General features: G+C 36.9%; 1 protein-coding gene across 1 annotated transcript; it reads right to left on the bottom strand.

The window, feature by feature from the left end:
- Positions 1–13,586: 13,586 nt before the first annotated feature.
- LOC139973950 (uncharacterized) lies at positions 13,587–17,991 on the bottom strand. The gene is made up of 7 exons (XM_071980841.1): positions 17,964–17,991; positions 17,613–17,785; positions 17,112–17,379; positions 16,583–16,794; positions 16,081–16,392; positions 15,341–15,605; positions 13,587–13,950 (listed from the first exon to the last, which is right to left on the bottom strand). The coding sequence occupies exons 1-7, from the start codon at positions 17,989–17,991 to the stop codon at positions 13,721–13,723; spliced, it is 1,488 nt and encodes a 495-aa protein (XP_071836942.1). The 3' UTR covers positions 13,587–13,720.
- Between the last annotated feature and the right edge of the window lie 351 nt (positions 17,992–18,342).

Here is an 18,342-nt window from a genome sequence, read left to right as displayed (position 1 = left end):
CTATTGGATAAAGTCTACCATGTCTTAAATACTTGGCTGCAATAGAGGGTTGACTCTGTTTCCCTTGACTTGGCTAAAGGTCATCAATCATGGGAAGGAACGGGGGAGGGGGCAGGGTGATACTTAAGAATAAATGATTTTATTTGTAGCCTAAATTAAATGAGGAACAGCGCCCATATAACTCTGAGGCTATATAATGAGCCAGCAGATCACGAAAGCCAACAGCATTCGCTAATCTCCTTTCCAGCATATTATTTTTAACCTGCATGGAGGGGGGGGGGGGAGGCAGTTGCGCCCGTGAGAGTTCAACTTCCTAGATGGAAGTAGGCCTATGATTATGTGAACGCCTGGACTATATACTTATTACGTCTTTGTGTATCTAAAGGCTTATCAGTTATATTGTTAGCCCCTTAATCAGTGACCCGTTGATTTAACTAAAAATATTGAGGCTCAGTCAGTTACACGGCCGATCCACTCAGCTCACTTGCCCCCCCCCCCCCCCACACCCTCTAGTAGGTCCCTCTTTGGTATGTGAAACAAATATTATAGCTTATGAAGTAACGTTAAGACCTATTTCTCCCTTACGAAGTGATTTTCTCCCGCAAAGATTTCTTCTCATATAATTTTTTTTTGTGGAGGGTAAAATTTTCTACAACATGAGATCTCACATTTTAGAATGTTCATATGCAACTTACAAGGCTCGCAATGTACCATTTCCGGCAATCTGGGCGGGCATTTTTCACAAAATAATTTCTTGCTGAGCTACGCTCCAACCGATGCGGGCGCTACGTTTCGATAGTGTCATAATGGTCCAGTTTGGGAGGTGGCCCATTGACTAACAATTTCGTAAAAGGCCCTAGTATATACCCACATCATTTAGACGATACATAATTGTTCTAGATATCACTCAACTACCCCTAGAGATTCTACCCTGGCTTGGGAACTGAAGTATTTTTATTGTATGTTTCCGATAAAGTGAATGTGGCCAGATACTCAATGGTGATTTTTTTTTATTGTACTTCAGGTACCAAATTGTAGACATCTGTATAACAAGATTATTGTATTTGAGAAACAAAAAAATGAGAATGTTTCCGTTTGGGTTCAGGATTCGATTTTATCAATCATGATAAAGGCCCTAAGTTTCACCCGGATATTAAATAGATAAGTCTTTCCTAAGTTATGTCTAATCACTTGCCAGGTCTGACTTTTGGTAAAAATGCAGTAACCAAACAGAAACAAACTGGAAGACTTCGGCTCTTGCCTGGACTTTTACCCTGGACCCCGTCAGGGCCCTTAGGCGGCCCTTTGACCCCACCCGAAAAAAAGATTTTGCCCCGAGGCGCTCGCTACGAGCAGACTCCTTCAGTTTTATCCGTGTTCAGTCTTTTATGAACCGCCCCCTCACTTTTCAATTGGCATTCACGCTCATGTCTTTACTTGTTACAAAACATTACCGCATGAACGGATTGATTGACTTTAAAGCAAAATTGAAACTGATTGCTTCCCATATTATGTGACATCGGATCTCGTAGCGAGAAAAAAACAAGACTTATCAGAGAAAATAGTCTGTCATTATTTCAATAATGGTAATTTAAAACATACGCAACGGTGATTTCAAGTGATATCTGTGAATTAAGAGCGAATTTCAGTGAGGATATGTCGACTATGGTTGTCTAAATTTCGACAAGAAACTGAGTTATATTTGATCGCCGAAATTAATTCAGCTTCCTTGCTGTATAAGACAAGCTAGAAGTTCACGGTCTTGTATTAAATTTCTCTTTTACCTTTTCAGAAATAAACTTTAGGAATTGGAGGGTGTGGTCAGCTGATTCACACTGAGGTTACAGCAACTACTGTAAATCTCAAAGTTTTGTACCACAGTGAACACTGGATCGTGCTGATAAATCGGTAACATGTGCTAGTAGATTTACAGTAAGAACTAAAGATATGTGTTTTCCCAACAAATTCCAACAACTGGATTTGTTTATATTACACATTTCCTCAGTTCTTACTGTAAACACAATAACACATGCTACCGGTTTATAGCACGATCCAGTTTTTACCTAGTCACAAAACTTTAAGATTTACAGTAGTAACTGTAACTGTGTTATGTGTGTATCGTGTGCTGTGGTACAAGAGTTTAGACAAGCAGTTAAGGAAAAATGTCAGTTCAGGACATAAGTGAGGTGTGACAATTGTGTTTAATCAATAAACCGAAGTTATTCCTATACGACTCTTTTTTATCAAACGTAGCTGTGATTTCTTCGGAGTTGTGATACACACAATTAGTGAACAATACATTCCTGGAATATTTCATTGTCCTGCTGATTCCCCGTGTGCTATGATACATTGCTCTCTTCTTTATCATTTAAAACGTATGCAACTAAAAAAAAAGACACGATGACATTGAATTCAAACAAGATATGAAGCATAGAAAAAGAGAAAATACTTCTTAATTTTAAATATTATAATACAGCAAATTCTCTGTGCTATCGTAATCTTGTTAAGGTAGTAAGCTACGGTTTTTTAATCGTGTTTCATAGTAAACCACTGCAGTATATTTAAAACAGCGCACCTATGAGGGCTAAATGATGTTCTATTTCGTGTTTAATATGCTTTTGAAGTTTACACGTAAAGTAATTATATAATAAGTGGAAGATGTAATAGCCAATGATATTCATTAGTATCCAACAAACACAGAACTTTATAAATACAAAAATGGAAATGTAATGATTTGAAATTTCATACTTTGTGACTACTTCTACAAACTTTTCGGTAATGCTGTCCCTTACTCAGGTTTAACTTGACGATTCTTCATTTCAGTATATTTGATTTATAATTCGATCCTGGGATATATTAACAATAGATGCTAGAATCACTTTCTAAACTGACGTGGTAGTGGTTAGAATAGTAACAGTTATCGTACCACCTTGAAAACAAAAAAACAAAATTATTACTATAAACATCGCTGTCCCTTTGTTTGGTATTGAACTCGTGATTTATGTAATAACGCAAGAAATAACCATCTCCGTTTTTTTTTTCTGTGGAATGGAATGAAACCTAGCACGTCATGTAGGGATACATATAAGTTAGTTGGTGCAACGTACTTACGGTTGTATGTATACCAGCTGCCGAATCAATTCAGAGGGAGAGAGTGGGTCAGGAGTATGGCTTACTTTCTCACAAGAATAAACTGAATAATTATTTTGGTTGTAGAAGTTTCTACTTTACTTATTCATCTACACCATTTATGTTATTGATTTTCTGTTTGGTGATATTTGCATTCCTGAACTGGTATCGATATGCATACATAATAATTACTACTAAGAATTTAGCTTACAAGTAATTCCAATTATTATATTTACCGTACTTTTACTTGCCTTGTTGTTTAATACAGTTTTAGAAGCATGTAGCATATAGCTATGAAATAATTACTGCAGCTGCTCATAGAGTTTGTTGTATTTGTAAACAAACGACATTGTTAAGAAATGATCAGCTTTGTAAATGGTAAAAAAATGCCAATTGTTTAACTGTTGGACGCATCAAATGCATGCCGGGAAGTTTTTTTTCTCATAACGTTATAGCATTTTATAAATAAATTCAATTAACCGATTGATACGATTACAGTTAAGTACAATATGGCGTTACTGTTCATTTGGGAAATGTACATGCAATAGCTCAAAGCACTACTGCTGAGTATTCATTGGTGTTTTGGGTGACTTTCACTACCAATTTATCCGTGGGACGAAGGTCGGGAGTGTCACAAACGTGTTATCTTTACTAATGTGTCTGTAATTTATTAAAAGCACACTCTCAGCTAGGAAATTTTTAGAGGGCGGGCCAATTTCATATGTTTCGATGGTTCACCGTTAATCACGTGACACGGTATTTGTAATATACTGCCAGTGTACAGTGTACCCTGTATGTAAATATACGTAATATATAGCACAGTTTCATGCAGTGGTAGCATAACACACGTAACGTGTATATTGTGGCCGCGTCGCCGCGCTGTTTACGTGAAAGGCACAGGTTGCTCTATTGTGGGTCCCAATGCCAAAAGCAGTGAGCGACAAAACGGACATGAAATGAAAAGTGTACTTGAGCTGGTGCTACGTACGTGGACTGGGTCTCCAAAAGCGATCTACTGGAACAGAGATCGGGGATCTACAAAATGACCAATGCTACCTTCGCGGAGCATTTACTGGCATGGCAGATCATACGAGAAGGTAGGCAGCAAATTATGCTAACGACTAACGTTATATATTTACTATTTAGGCTACTGCATACTGTTTTCCGGCCGAAGTGTTTGGTCTGCCGTAGGCTTCATTGTTATATTGTTCAATAGATCATGCTAGCTAGGCCTACTACTACGAGTACTACAAACTAAGGCAACTAATACACCGAGAGACATAGGCTAGTACAGTAGTAGTATAGTCAGTTTTGCGAAGTTTGGAACACTGTGAAGTTCGGACACCCCTAAGAAATACGCGATTTCACGATGAGACAACCTACAGCAAGAGCCAATTGCACAAAAAACTACGAAGCTACAGTTGTTTTCTCTCCAAAATGACCCAACATATATCAAGTATAGTTTCAGGTGATTTATACCATGAGATATAGTTTTGGGGTGTTTTAAGGCTTAAGTGTCCGAACTCCGCAGTGTCCATGCTACTGCAGTGCAGGCTGCTGTACAAACTGTAGCCTAGCCTAGGCCGAACATTTCATGAAGTGTTATTTATGCTTTTCTACTTATATTCGCCTACTAAGCATGATCAGTATGGAAGTGTGCGGTATCATTTGTTTGGTTTATGATTCGGTAGCTTTGCAAATATGAATAGGACTTAGCCTACATTAGTGTAATATGGATTTGGTAGGGAGATCTCCCCACAAGAAAATTAAACTCGAAAGAAATGCAACTTCTTATGAGCGGAGCAATAGCAAAAGTAGGACTACTGTAGCCTAGCTCCAGGCCCAGATTTATAAAATTATGCACCATGGAGGGCCTGCCTCAATTTGATGGTTATTCCTGTCAAGAGCATTTTTGATATGGGCAAATTTATTTTGTAACTGTAAGTCTAGTATGCAATGAGATACGTGAGGGACGGGCCTATACGCAATAAAGTAACTGTTTTCATTTCCTACTCTACTTTACCAGCACAATTATAGAGTTCCTAGCAACAAATAAATTAGTCTGACAACTTGAAAATTTACTGCACATTTGCATGCATGGTCATTCTCAGTTATAGACTACTCATTTGTGTAGCCATTTCAGTTTTGTCTTTTTTTTTTGTCTGAGAATGGGTTCTTAAGTGGTGAAATAACCTCGAATCTGCTGAGCAACTCCAAGATGAATTAAGTTACTAAGGCATTGGGTTCTTTACTTTTTTAAGTCTAATATGCATCGGCTAGGATATTTACTTTGCTTCACTTGTTTGTCAAACCGCATAGCCACTTTAGCTGTGGATGATTCTCCACTTGCAAAGAAAAAATGTACGAATTAATTTAAAGGCCGTGGCTATTCTTATGACTAGTCGTAACAATTATTTATAAACTATTCTTACAACATCGGCGAATTCATGCGCAGTGAAGTAAATAAAGCAACTGCGTATGTAGTAGGGGTAAACCTAACCCTAACCCTAACCCATCCCTTAACCGTAAAATATTGTTACTCCTAGTCGTAAAAAGAGTACTCCTAGTCGTAAAAATAGCCACGTTAAAGCAACTGTGCATGCGTAAAAGGGAATTATTGTTACGACTAGTTGTAAGAATAGCCACTTTGTAATTTAAACTCTTTCACCCAAATTAGAGTTTGCCTATAATACTCCCAACTTGGTATAGTAACTTAAAAAACGGTAGCGGCTTTTCCTGTAACTGTAGTGTAAAGTGATAACTGATATTACTAAGTCTTCCAAATTAATTCAAAACTCAAAAGCCTTCTCAGAAAGAAGCTACACTAACTCTACAGGCTCCTTTGTTGAATTAGTGAAAGATAGTAGATATTGTTCACATGTTTATGCATTCATAACATGATAGTTTGCTATCATCGTTGTTTAATCATAAAATCAAGGACAACATAAACAAATCAATGTCACCAATAATTGTGAATGCCACCATTTTATGTTCGACAAAATTTATCACATTTAATTTAAAGGATACACCATGCATGGCACATTGACGGACACTGAAGCACATATTGTAGTTGTAATAACGCACCAAATATGCGCCTCATCAGACATGACGCACCATTCCGGGGGTCGTTGAGTCCGTCTTACAATAATTGATAATTTCATCATGATATTGAAATTAAAGACATTTGCCAAAATATAACAACATCATAGGCTTCATAGCTCTACACATAATCTGATCATGCAGTTCTAAAAATTATACAAAATGAAAATGATACTACTGATTTGTGAGAGAACTAGAATGGTCACCCATTATATACCATATCATGTTTCTGTAGTATATATCTTTTAAACACTTCATTGTTTAGGGCACACCTGTAGAATATTCTGTAATTTTTAGTCTTGGAAATAAGCAAAGCCTAGCTATATATTTGAAAGCAATTATGCATCCCTGAACATGATGAAATTAAGTGACATATTAGTGTATGAGCAAGCCTACTGGGACACTGCCATTGTAACATCAAACGTTATGACATTTAGTGTATGTAAGGTATTAGTAGATGAGTTATAATACTGCAGGTGTATACTACTAACATAGAAATAAGAAATATAATAGAAATTGTTGCACATCACTAGTTTAGGTTTGCACTATATTAGTAAATGGACCATTCTTGAATACTTGCAGAGTTGACACTATACATACTGTAAATCATAAAGCAGATGTGATGAATTTATGCTGCCAATAGCAAAGTTCTGTTTTAACTAGTAGTGTTATTACTGTCCTGTGTTTGCAAAATTGATTTGAATTTTTGACTATTTAGTGAAGGGCAAAATGTGGTATTCAGTAATTTATGTTGGAAGTTATATAATTCACTATGTCAGGAATTTGCTCACACTGGGCAGCTATGGTACGCCCAGCAGTTCTGAATGCCGCCCCGCACAAACAGTATTTAACCTTTTTCGCCCAGAACATTTTGATGATAATTTAATAAGTTTTACCATAACCAAAATCTGGGAGAATATATGGCACAGAATAGGAATATAGCACCACCTAAGCATACTTCATGTGCAAAATTTGTCCATTTGGGGGGGGGGTACCCCACCCATGAAATCCCTCTCCCAGGGTGTGGATCACACTACCGCCCAATCTGCCTGGCACTCAAATATTCATGAGCACTTCCCTGCTATGCGTACAGTATGCATTCTGATATATTATTAACTTTGCACATCCCGGTATTATTTGTCTTTTTCAGTTGAAGGTGTGCGCCCAATTAAGAAACTCGAAATAAGTCTACATTTTAACTAGGTCTGCAGTCTACTACTGTAGGACTGTATATGACTAACCAGATTTAGGACATTGGACACATTTATTCATTTATTGTATTATGTTATATTAATGACATAGACATGTAGTGCTAAATATGGTGCTAATACAGCCACTGGAGGTCTGTAAATGTGTGGGACCCAAAAATGTTCAAACCCCACAAGTGAATGATAACAGTACCTGTAGTATTTTTCCTTATCTCTGAAAAATAAAGACATTTACCAATCTTGTAGAATGTGGTACCTACCTGTCTGAAGCAGTTTGTGTTCAAAAATTGCACTTTTATTCTTTTCTCTTTATGTTTTTATTACAATGAGTGCAAGTTACAATCTCAGTGAATAAACGAACATAACATTTATGCTGGCTCCAACCCAGTTACCTTGGCTATGAGCCTGAATGTCTCTTTTGCAATTAAAATCAAATAAATCATATCTTGGAAAATCATTTGAACAGGTATATCTTTGTGACACTTCTGTCCTCACACAATGCCATAAATATGTCTTTTTTCCATTTTCATTTCACATTACAGATGTACAGAACATCCTTTAGAGGAACAGTACAGCACAGCATAGCGTTATGGCATGATGGATGTTTTGCAAGCAGATATAAGGGTTGGAACTGGAAGTATTTGTGTTGGATTGTTTCATTAATAAATGTGTGCTTCTCTACTTTACGTAAGATGATTGTCATATTTCTTGTTCTCCAGTGAAAGCTATGGATTTGCATAGTGAACGTTGTTAACATGGATACGGACAATTTTGAAATAGCTGATGTCAAAGCAGTTTCTCAGCTTATTTTAATACCATACATCAAGGACACAAGAGTGGACAATGGGAGTAACAAGTATCCAGAATGTAGATATCACAAGGCTTCAAGACAATTGGACAAACTGTACCATAACAGACAACAACAAACATGGTGTCTCAGTAAAATGAAGTTACTAAGCTAGTGCAATGTATCATAGGAATTTATCTTCTCCATGGTGTCAAACATTGATTGTTGCATTCAGTACGTTATGTATCCTTCTCCTTTCTGTAGTATTTAGCATTGATTTGCATGTTCATTCATAGTGTAAGTAAACTACATAATTGATGTCATCAAAGTTACAACTGTGTCATATTAAATAAGTAAATGATTGAAATATTGGTTTCACTACATACTTGATTGTACACTATTTGGCTTTCCATGATAGCAATATCTGATCTTTTTAATTACTGTAGTTTGTTCAGTCATACCAGTAGTTCTAATGTGACATTGATCTTGGGTTATTTATTGTTGGTACAGAATAACTTGTCTTTATTTTGTATTGTGTGAGATCAATTTAACATAACATATTTTGTGATGTCATAGAGTGTTGAAGAGGTACTCTAACTTGCAGCTAGCAGTGATAAAACAGTTCATTCAGTGCTCTCATGATAACCCCAGTCCGGCCCAGTGGCAGATGGAGATAGTGGCAGATGGAGATGTTTGAAATGCAGGGGACATTATAGGGTCTTTTGAAGTTTTGGCAAAAGTTATTTTGCATGTAAAGCTGCTATACTTACTGTATGATGGAGAAGTTCCACAATGGAGGCATGGCGTCTCCTAGCCTTATTTGGGTATATGTCCTTGCATTCCGTATTTTGAACACTGCCCTACTATTGTTTGTATTGCTTATTCTAAAGTTAGGTAAGTCAGTATTGTAACATGTTTTTATTTGTAACACATTGATTGCATCTGTACAGTTCTTACATTGAGTTCAACTATATACAATAACCATGAGCAGGGAAAACTTACCACTATCTCACTTGCATTTCTTAATGTTCAAGTGACCATATTCATACTTTAACCAAAGCATTTCTTCCATATTAGATAGTGTTTATCCAGAGTAGGTTACAGGATATTTTCAAGGTGGGCTATGTAGTATTGTCCCCAATTTAGCATGCTATAATTGCTAGAATATTTAATATGTTCCTAGAGGTATTTACTTTCCAAATTGTTCGAAGGCATTTTAATTGAAAGCATAAGATGCCTGAATGTCCCCGTGAGGTAAATTTCCTGGAAGGTGGTAATAAAACCAGTTTCAAAACTTTGACCAAAGGTAACCATATTTGAATATCTGGTTTATTTGGGGCCAATACAGCATACTCTGGTCAAGAGTTGGTGTGGAAGCCATTATATGTTTGTAGTAATGCAGTAAAATGTAGTAAAGGCAGCTGGAGGAGTCCAGTTTACCCCTGTGCCGAAGGTCATTCATCTTTTAGGTTTTTTTGGAGAACACTTTAACCTTCCCAACCACAGAGCTCCCAACTGACCCACAATTCGCGGGTTGGACCCGCATTCTAACACCCAAAGCCCCTGACCCGCTCAAGCATCCCAAAAACCTGCATTGTAATTGACAAGTAAACATACAAAAAATTGCATCAAATTTGGACTTAGCAGCCATCATTTCTTTAGCATTAAGCATAATAGAGTATAAAACCTCCTTTACATCATCATTTGAACCTCAAATTAGGCTATATTTCATTTCATTGGGGCGAGCAGCGAACATTTTCATGCCACGGGCAAGAATGAATTATCACCTACTACTCAATTTATTGATGTTACACACAAAAAAATGCATATTTCTCAAAAAATTGTGGGTGACAAAAGCCTTTCTAGGTGCCACCAGTTTACATGTAGGCATCACCAGGATTCAAAAAAAAATAAAAAGGGGAGGGAGACACCCCCCATATACCCCTCCCCCAGGACGGCAATTCGTGGCATGGACCAGCATTTGCCTTCTCAAGAGTTGGGAGCTATGCAACCATACCATTAACGACATGTCTCTATAGGCCCAGGGGATTGAATCCTTAGGTAGCCGTCCTGAGCTAGTGCAAATCAGCAGAGAGAGGTTGTGGATGCTACGCCTTCGCACCATTCAACCTCATGGGCTCAACATTCAGGAAGGACATGACTAACTTTTCTTCATTCCCCTCCTTCTCCCCTTGCCCCCCTCCCCCATTACTCCTCTTCTCATAGCTTTTTCCACCCCTTTTTTTCTCCACACTTTTCTGCCGTTGTCCTTCTCCAGTTTATTCCCTACCCCTTCCCTTAATCCTCTCTTTGTCCCTCCACTGTTTATCTCCTACCTATCCTCTTCCCCTGTTGGTTTTTATCTTTCATTCTTCTCTCCATCCCTTGTCTACTAATCCCCTTACATCTATCTCTTTGTGTTCACCATGCTCATTAACCTGTCTGTATTATGTGCGTGTTTTTTCTACACAGGCTCTCTAGTGGATAAGCTGTTTGCTCACTGTTTTATTTTATTTTGAACTCAAGTATTGAAGAACGTTAAGCCAGAAGCAAGTCGTTTCGTCAAATAACAGTACATAAGCAGCACACATTCAGTCACATGTTTATAGAGAATAACACGACGAAACTATTCGCATTTTATTTCTTCAGCAATTTCTCCAACAAAAATCGGCAGCACGAGATCATACGGGCCCATATGACTTTCCATAACAACTATCTGCTGCTACGAGCTGGTATAGCGTTTTCCCAGCAGTACAATATGCACTGTTCCATATAGCAAATCGAAAAATTGCGTAACTCGAATAGCACACAGTACAATTACACAGTGTGCCTATAGGTTACGCAACACTGAGAGGCAGATTAGAATCTCGGAAATCTGATACCTTCGCGGTAACGGTACCCATTTGCGTATGCTGTTTATAGCTAAGGATGAGAATGCCATATTAAAGAAATGAATATGTTGCCGCTGTGAGAAGAGGGCAGCATTGTTTTTATTTTTTAATCGGGGAATACGTTGAGACAAGATTTTTTATTTTAGCAATTTCCTAGCTGAGAGTGTGCCTTTAATAAAACAAGTTGTATGTACTGGTTTCTTTAAATTCTAATTATATTTCTAATTAATTAATTATTTTTCTAAAAATTAATTCTATAATAAAGCAGTTTTCACTACACATGTATTTCCTTGCCATGCTATTATGAACCATTGTTTACTGTTAATATATGAAAACATTTCCAACCCATTTCATGATAATAACATTTCTGTAATCCAAATCATCATAGTGACCCCACCTTTCCCGTAGCTATATCAAATAATAAAAAAAAAAAAAAAATTGTAAAGTTAGTTTCAAACCATGAATTTGGTGAATAACTTACAATCTTTTACAACGCAGGAGCCACTAAATCATTTATATTTAGTATGTTACCCACCTACTGCTCTACTGTATGTCCCAATTCCCAACAGGCGGTAGTTGTCACTCTCACCATTGCTGAGAATTCGTTGTATAATTATTAACAGGTGACTTTAATTCGTTTATGTCACTCGTTTCAGTCCCGTGCTTGTGTGTTTCTATCCTTTACACTTCAGTATAATCGTTCTATTTAAACAATGATAAATCACTATAACCGAATAAAAAACACACCCAACTGGTTCTAGTTCGATAAAACTCGGCGTTCGAAAACAACAAGCCGATGACGTCATATTAAAGCTTCAATTGAATGTGTCACACTTACGCAGTCACGCGAGACGAGTTGTAGTCGGTTGCAGTCGGTTTAGGACATTCACCTATACATAATACATTTTACAGTAACTAAGAAATGAGTAATGAAATTATTTTGTATCGGGAATCAAGTGAAGGATCGAGAGGAGCATGGCAATGTTTCTGACAATTGATAGATACCCTTAATATTTATTGAAATGGCATGCAAGAAGGAACTTGTCAAATATTTGATAGGACACTTTGAATTGTTTTCTTTCAACGTGAGAGAAAGTGTCGGCCTATTTGGTGGTAGGAGAGGGGATTGTTACTGGAGGAGTGGTGAGTGAGGGGACAAGCGAACAATTTAGGGAGAAAACATTTTGGAAGTGCAAAAGCGCACGTTTGTTAAGTTCAAAGTCCCCGGAAATAGTTTGAATTTGAGATATCTCTTGTTCTTTCTTAGCGACTTTAAGAACAAGACCACATATCGGAAAGATGAATTTCAATTTTTGTGGGAGGAATTCTAAGCCCGGAAGCGGCAGTGGTCTCAGACATCTCACTTGTAGCTGTTTATCGTAAGCACAGAGAAACACTTTAGAGGTTCCAATTTCTTTGAGCCTGTAGGTATCCAGGGAGCGAAGCCCAGGAAGTTATAGCGCTTGTTAGCCTACACAAACAAATTTTTGGACGTCAAATAATTTGTTTCGGTTTCTTTTACAGCAGCGACCGAGCGGGAGGTAGTTGGGAAGGAGGGGGTGGGGGGGGGGGAAACTGAGGAAACATGTTGATTTGAGGGAGTCCCCTACTCCCTTTGCGCCGCCACTGATGAGACAAACACGTATACAGAAATAATGGAAATAGATTCATAAAACGGAGTTCGTAAACCGTCTCTTCTAGAATTATACGTTTCCTGTAGATTCCCAGAAGCTGTTTCTTGCGTAAATTTCATAGCATAACATAGATTATACCTATCTGCTTGACCGACCACCATGTATAGGTGGCGTCGGGGGTACTCCCGAAAGAAGACACAAATAAACCTAATTGACGTCAAGTGATGTTTTCCGAGTTATATTTAGACTTTAAATTATGCCTAAAATTAGGTATTATCACTATCACTCATTCTGAAACTTTGAGTTTGGAGGGGGGGGGGGGGGAGGTGGTTGGTACAATACCAAAAACATACTGGGTGCGAGCCTGAAGGGGAACATTACTACGAAGGGGTGTTCTGTTTGCATTAAGGAAATCTTGTTTAATATTAGGGTGAATGTGTCATTTTGTTTTAAACTGTTTTATAATTTCAATAAAAATAGCCTATTCGACAATCAATTTGAGGCGCGCTCCTTGAATTCCATTTTGTATCCTAACTGTAAAATCAATTAGCTTATCCTATCTAAATCATATACATTTCCTTATCTTTTGTAGATGACACTATTTTTTTTCTTTCTAAAAAAAAAACGTATGTGAAGTGGGGTAGGAGGGGGGGGGGCACTTGCACCTATGGCTGAGCCACTCTGTATTGTCATTTTTTTTTCATTTCCATTTAATCTATTTCAATTGTAATTTTTCACAAATCGTATCAAACTCCTTTTTATTTCATCATATTCAATCGAATGTTTAACGGGAAAATAAATTAGATAAATTAACTTGGATAGAATGCGAGTAGTGCCATTACACATTGGACAAGTAGTTCTATTTATTTGCAAATAAAAAACATTCAATTGCTCTAAAAATTAATATCTCTTGTATTTTTAATTTCGTTGATCAGCGATGAAACAGTTTTCTTCCTTCGTCAGCTCCAATATCTAGATAGGGCGAATCTTCATCTCTGAAAATTTGAGATAATTATTGCTTCCGGGTATGTAATACCAACGATAGTAATAATTCTCGTAGACACCGTTCAGGTTAGAGTAAATATTACAAGCATTGTACCACCACGCACCACTATAATAAGTTGCACAGTTATAACTATAAGCGTCATTGTCTCGGTCCTTTGTTGTAAACTGCTGGTTCCGGTGATAACTTAGAGAATCTCCTAGAAGAAAAAATCAAATACAAAGACACACCGTCAATGCCAATCATCAAGATACATCTAATACATGCTAAACGTTGTATACTTCATTTTCTGTAATTACATCGCACTATAATATACTCAGTCTGGTTGCTTAATTATTTAAATGTAAATTGTGATATGCAAATTTGTAAATCTAGTTTTAGGGTAAACAAGATCTTGCACTGCTTTTACTGTTTCTGTTATCGATAATCCATATATGCTATACGTTGTTGATTTATATTTTATGGTAGTTAGATTTACACATATGACCATATTCTCTCTTTTATTGCACATCATACTAGATCATTACATTCCTGGTTTGTCACTAAGAGGAAGGCACCTTATCATCGAGGATCATCATGTAGCCGTTAAATATTTAATTAGCTGATCACAAATGCGACAATCGTCATTTTGTATAACCTTCTTAATAAATTATGTACAGAATGCTTTTATAATTTTCCAGAGTAAGATTCACTTGTTGTGATATTGAACTATTAAGTAATCGCAATAGTATTGGTGTCTACATTCGTTCGTGGTTTGGTATTGTAAACCAATGTATGAGAGGTGTTATTGCATGTATGCATTGTGATGAAATAAATTAACATAATTGTTGCATGTGTATTGTTAACGTTATGTGAGATGTCATACTGAATGTTTTATTATCTAAGATATATTTTTCACTTGGGTTAAAAAAACAAGTTTCGCGCAATAGATGTAACAGTTCAAAGGCCCCACTCCCATTATTCGTCTCATAGAAATTAACAAATGTGAGAATGTGTAGATCCTTTCTAAATGTTCTGAGCATGTCAGTCAGTTATTTACTACTTTTAAAACCAAACGAAGACAACAAACACTCGTCTGTGGATTGATAACGTGAATAATATGAATTTTAAGTTCAAATGTGTGTATTGTTTACCCTTTGGACTGACTTTACCCTTTTCTAATAGGTGATACAGACAGAATTCTCTTCCTGCCTGTATTTATCAGTTAGTCGTTGATTTTAACTAATGGTTCAACGATGCTTATAATTAGTTTCCAGCCGGTACAATTTTGAAGGTATTTAACAATGTTGACAGGATTGTGGAACTGGTAACTATAACAGACAACTGTAGGTAGTTTCCTATTTTGATGCAACTTTCCATTCTCGGGCTTTTAATTACAAATAGAATCTATCTTTCATCTGCTTGGCCTTCCTACCTTGTTATTTACTTGTTTCCCTAAGATAATGTCAGTATATACTATACTTAACTAAAGTTATATTATATTTCTAGAGAGAGGTAGTATCGATGAAACGATAACCTGGTGGTGTCTCATTATAAAGTTATGCCAAAATACTGTAATTAATATTAAAGGAGACGTGTAGGCTACAAACCTGCTGTTCCACTGTAGGTCCCAAGACCGGATAACCGATAGTTGTCGCTTTCGACGTTTGTCCTAAAAAAGTCAAACTTGGCGTAGTATGGAGCTCCATATCTATTCACTAAGTCGATTCTGATTTCATATCTCTTTTGGTTGGTTAAGAAATAAAGTTTATCATTTCCGAGCCAAAAATTAATATTTAAATTTCCAAATCCTTGCTTGTAGCTGTTCCATCCAAGGTAGAAGTCCTGACTACCATCGACACGACGTTGGAACACCTTAAAGATTTGAAAATGATAAAAATAGTTGATAACACAAAGTTGAATAATATTTGTGGCCTCCCGGGTGTGAAATCTGAAATATCATATTCTCAAAATGGTATACCTATTATGCTAATTTGATACGTAAAAACTATTAACCTGTTAATGTAAATAGTTTAAAGGTAGAATAAACCAAACTTTCTCAATCATGGAGGTATACAGAATACACATTCTGATATTCGCAATATGTAAACATGTCAATAGACTGTGGTACAATGTCAAAAATTTCTTGTATATAAAAACGAATATCATTAAAAACAATGAAAAAGAAAATAACGAAAAATTCCGACATTGGACATAGATCGGTGAAAAGAATAGTTACGATTAAAGTAAGTCTTACATTAGAGAAAAATGCATTCCAGTGCAATATCTACTAATGAACTATATAGTTCATCGTGTAATCTCCGTGCTTATCGTAGGCTATAACACTTACCGTCCATCCTCCTCCATCAGTCATGTTACAGTAAACCTCAAACGCTGACCCGGTCCATCCGGTCGGTTTGATTCTGTATATACCGCTCTTTCTGGTACTATCATCATCATAAATTTCCTGACAATCTTTAGGTGGTCTCGTGCAATTTACACCGTCCCCTCTGTAGCCATTAGCACAATAGCATTGTCTTATGTCATTTCGTACGCCACACTCCGCTTTAGGGCTGCATGCGTAACCTTCATCCCAGATGATCAGTCCGTTATTACAAACACCCTTTCTTGTACATCCAGAATTCACGAAAAAGTCACCTTCCTGTCAAAATTATCGTATGTTATGATTTAACATGTTTTAATATTACAGTATGCAGTCATCTCTTACTCCAGTTTGTACCAATTCTTTGAACTGAGATGAATGTTATACATAACAAAGCAGTAACGTACAATTTGTTTATTAAAGTAAAGAGTCGTTTTGTATATCTGTAATGGATGGCTCCTGTACTTACTGCTACGATCGTCTGTCCTTCTGATACGTAACATCCACATTGTTCACGAGGTACACAGTCAGATCCCTTCATGAAGAATCCATCGGGACAAAAACAGACTTCACCATCAGTACAGACCTCATCCTGACAGATTCCTGGAGCTTCACAAGTTCGCTGACAAGCGGTACTGCAGTTATCAATGTCCATATTGCTAGGACAGAAGGTTAAAGCATCTGCAAGATAGAATTAATTGGAATTATTATTACATTAATGTTACTGGGAATGTATTTAACAATATGAAGTGAATTAAGTGTTTGATAAGTAAAGTTCAGATGTGTTCTTAAATCAAAGCTATGTTTGACCATAGATGGATGTACCAAATGGGCCAGAGAGGTTTGTCGATGATATTCCCCTGATGAACCTGCATATCCGTCATCTTATGTAATGTTTGACGACGTCACAAAACAATACATCTTTACTTATATCTAAGCATTGTAAGACATGTGGGTATGATTATGCATTGTAAACTAATTTATTCGTGATAACTCACCAGTATTCTCTCCAGAATAATTGCTGACGTTGCCCAGCTTGAAGTGACTGAAGGCGTCACTTATACGGAAATGATCGTAAGAAACCCGGAGTAAGTAACCGCTTGATGTGGTTATCTCAATCACCAGTTGATATTTCTTCTGGTTGGTCAACAAAGACAACTTCTCGTTGCCGAGCCAGAATTCATGAGAGAGAAACCCGAAGCCAGACTTGTAGCTGTCCCAGTCGCGCCGGAAATCGATGGACCCGTCTATGCGCCTTTGTATTACCTATGGACAGAGTCGTTACCGAAATGGTTTGTTAGTCACTGATCTTTCATTCGGTGTTTTAAATGTTGGCATCCATAACAGTCGTTTCTTTCTTTACTCAATAAAAACAGAACGTATTTTTGTTTACCACATGCAACTTGGTCACTTGTATTACTAACATCTTTACTACTCTTTCAGCTGCTGTGCTTCAGTCTGAAAATTGTCGAGAGAAGAGCGAGAAACCAGAGACATACCGTCCATCCACCGGAACTGTCGGTGTTATCACAGTAAACCTCAAATGGTTCCGGATAACCATCTGGTTTGATTATGGAGACACCGGAAGAGTTATGGGATGAACATTGCTCCTGGACTTCTTTGCAATCTCTCGGATAAGTCGATTGTTGATAGAAGAAAAATGATGACTGACCTAGGATATGATGGAATAAAAAAAAATAGTTGTCCTCATGTGTTACCTTTGTGTTTTTTTTCTTTGGTTACATATATAGCATACAAAGCGTTCTTAATTTACACTATTCGAAAGACCTCACACCCGTTGCTCTTCCAACAAAAAGTGACTTTAAGAAAAAATGTGGATCACTACGTACTATTCACTTCAATAGACTTATCTGACATGATTTCTGACGACTATTGTGAATTTGAATGCCCAAAAATACCTGAAATCAGCTTCCATTAATAAAATTCATATATGTAAATGAATAACAGGAGAGTGACTTTGTTGTTTTAAACAATTGAATAGAGAAACAAAGTTTATGGATACAACATGATTCAAATCAGTGACCTCTGGATATCAAGCTCTGAAAAAGATTTCAAACTTTTTAAAAACAGGTTCGTATTATATTCCGAGTCAATGTGAAGTATGTGTCCCATTTACGTTGAGAATTATTAATGGCAATACTTACTAGGCGTAATAATAATAATAATAACAGAGATTTATAATGCGCACATATCCACCCTACAGGGTGC

The sequence above is a fragment of the Apostichopus japonicus genome, chromosome 9, assembly GCF_037975245.1.
Source record: "Apostichopus japonicus isolate 1M-3 chromosome 9, ASM3797524v1, whole genome shotgun sequence".
NCBI lineage: Eukaryota > Metazoa > Echinodermata > Holothuroidea > Aspidochirotida > Stichopodidae > Apostichopus > Apostichopus japonicus.
Note: the sequence above shows the minus strand (reverse complement) of the source record. Positions and strands in the feature narration are given on the sequence as shown.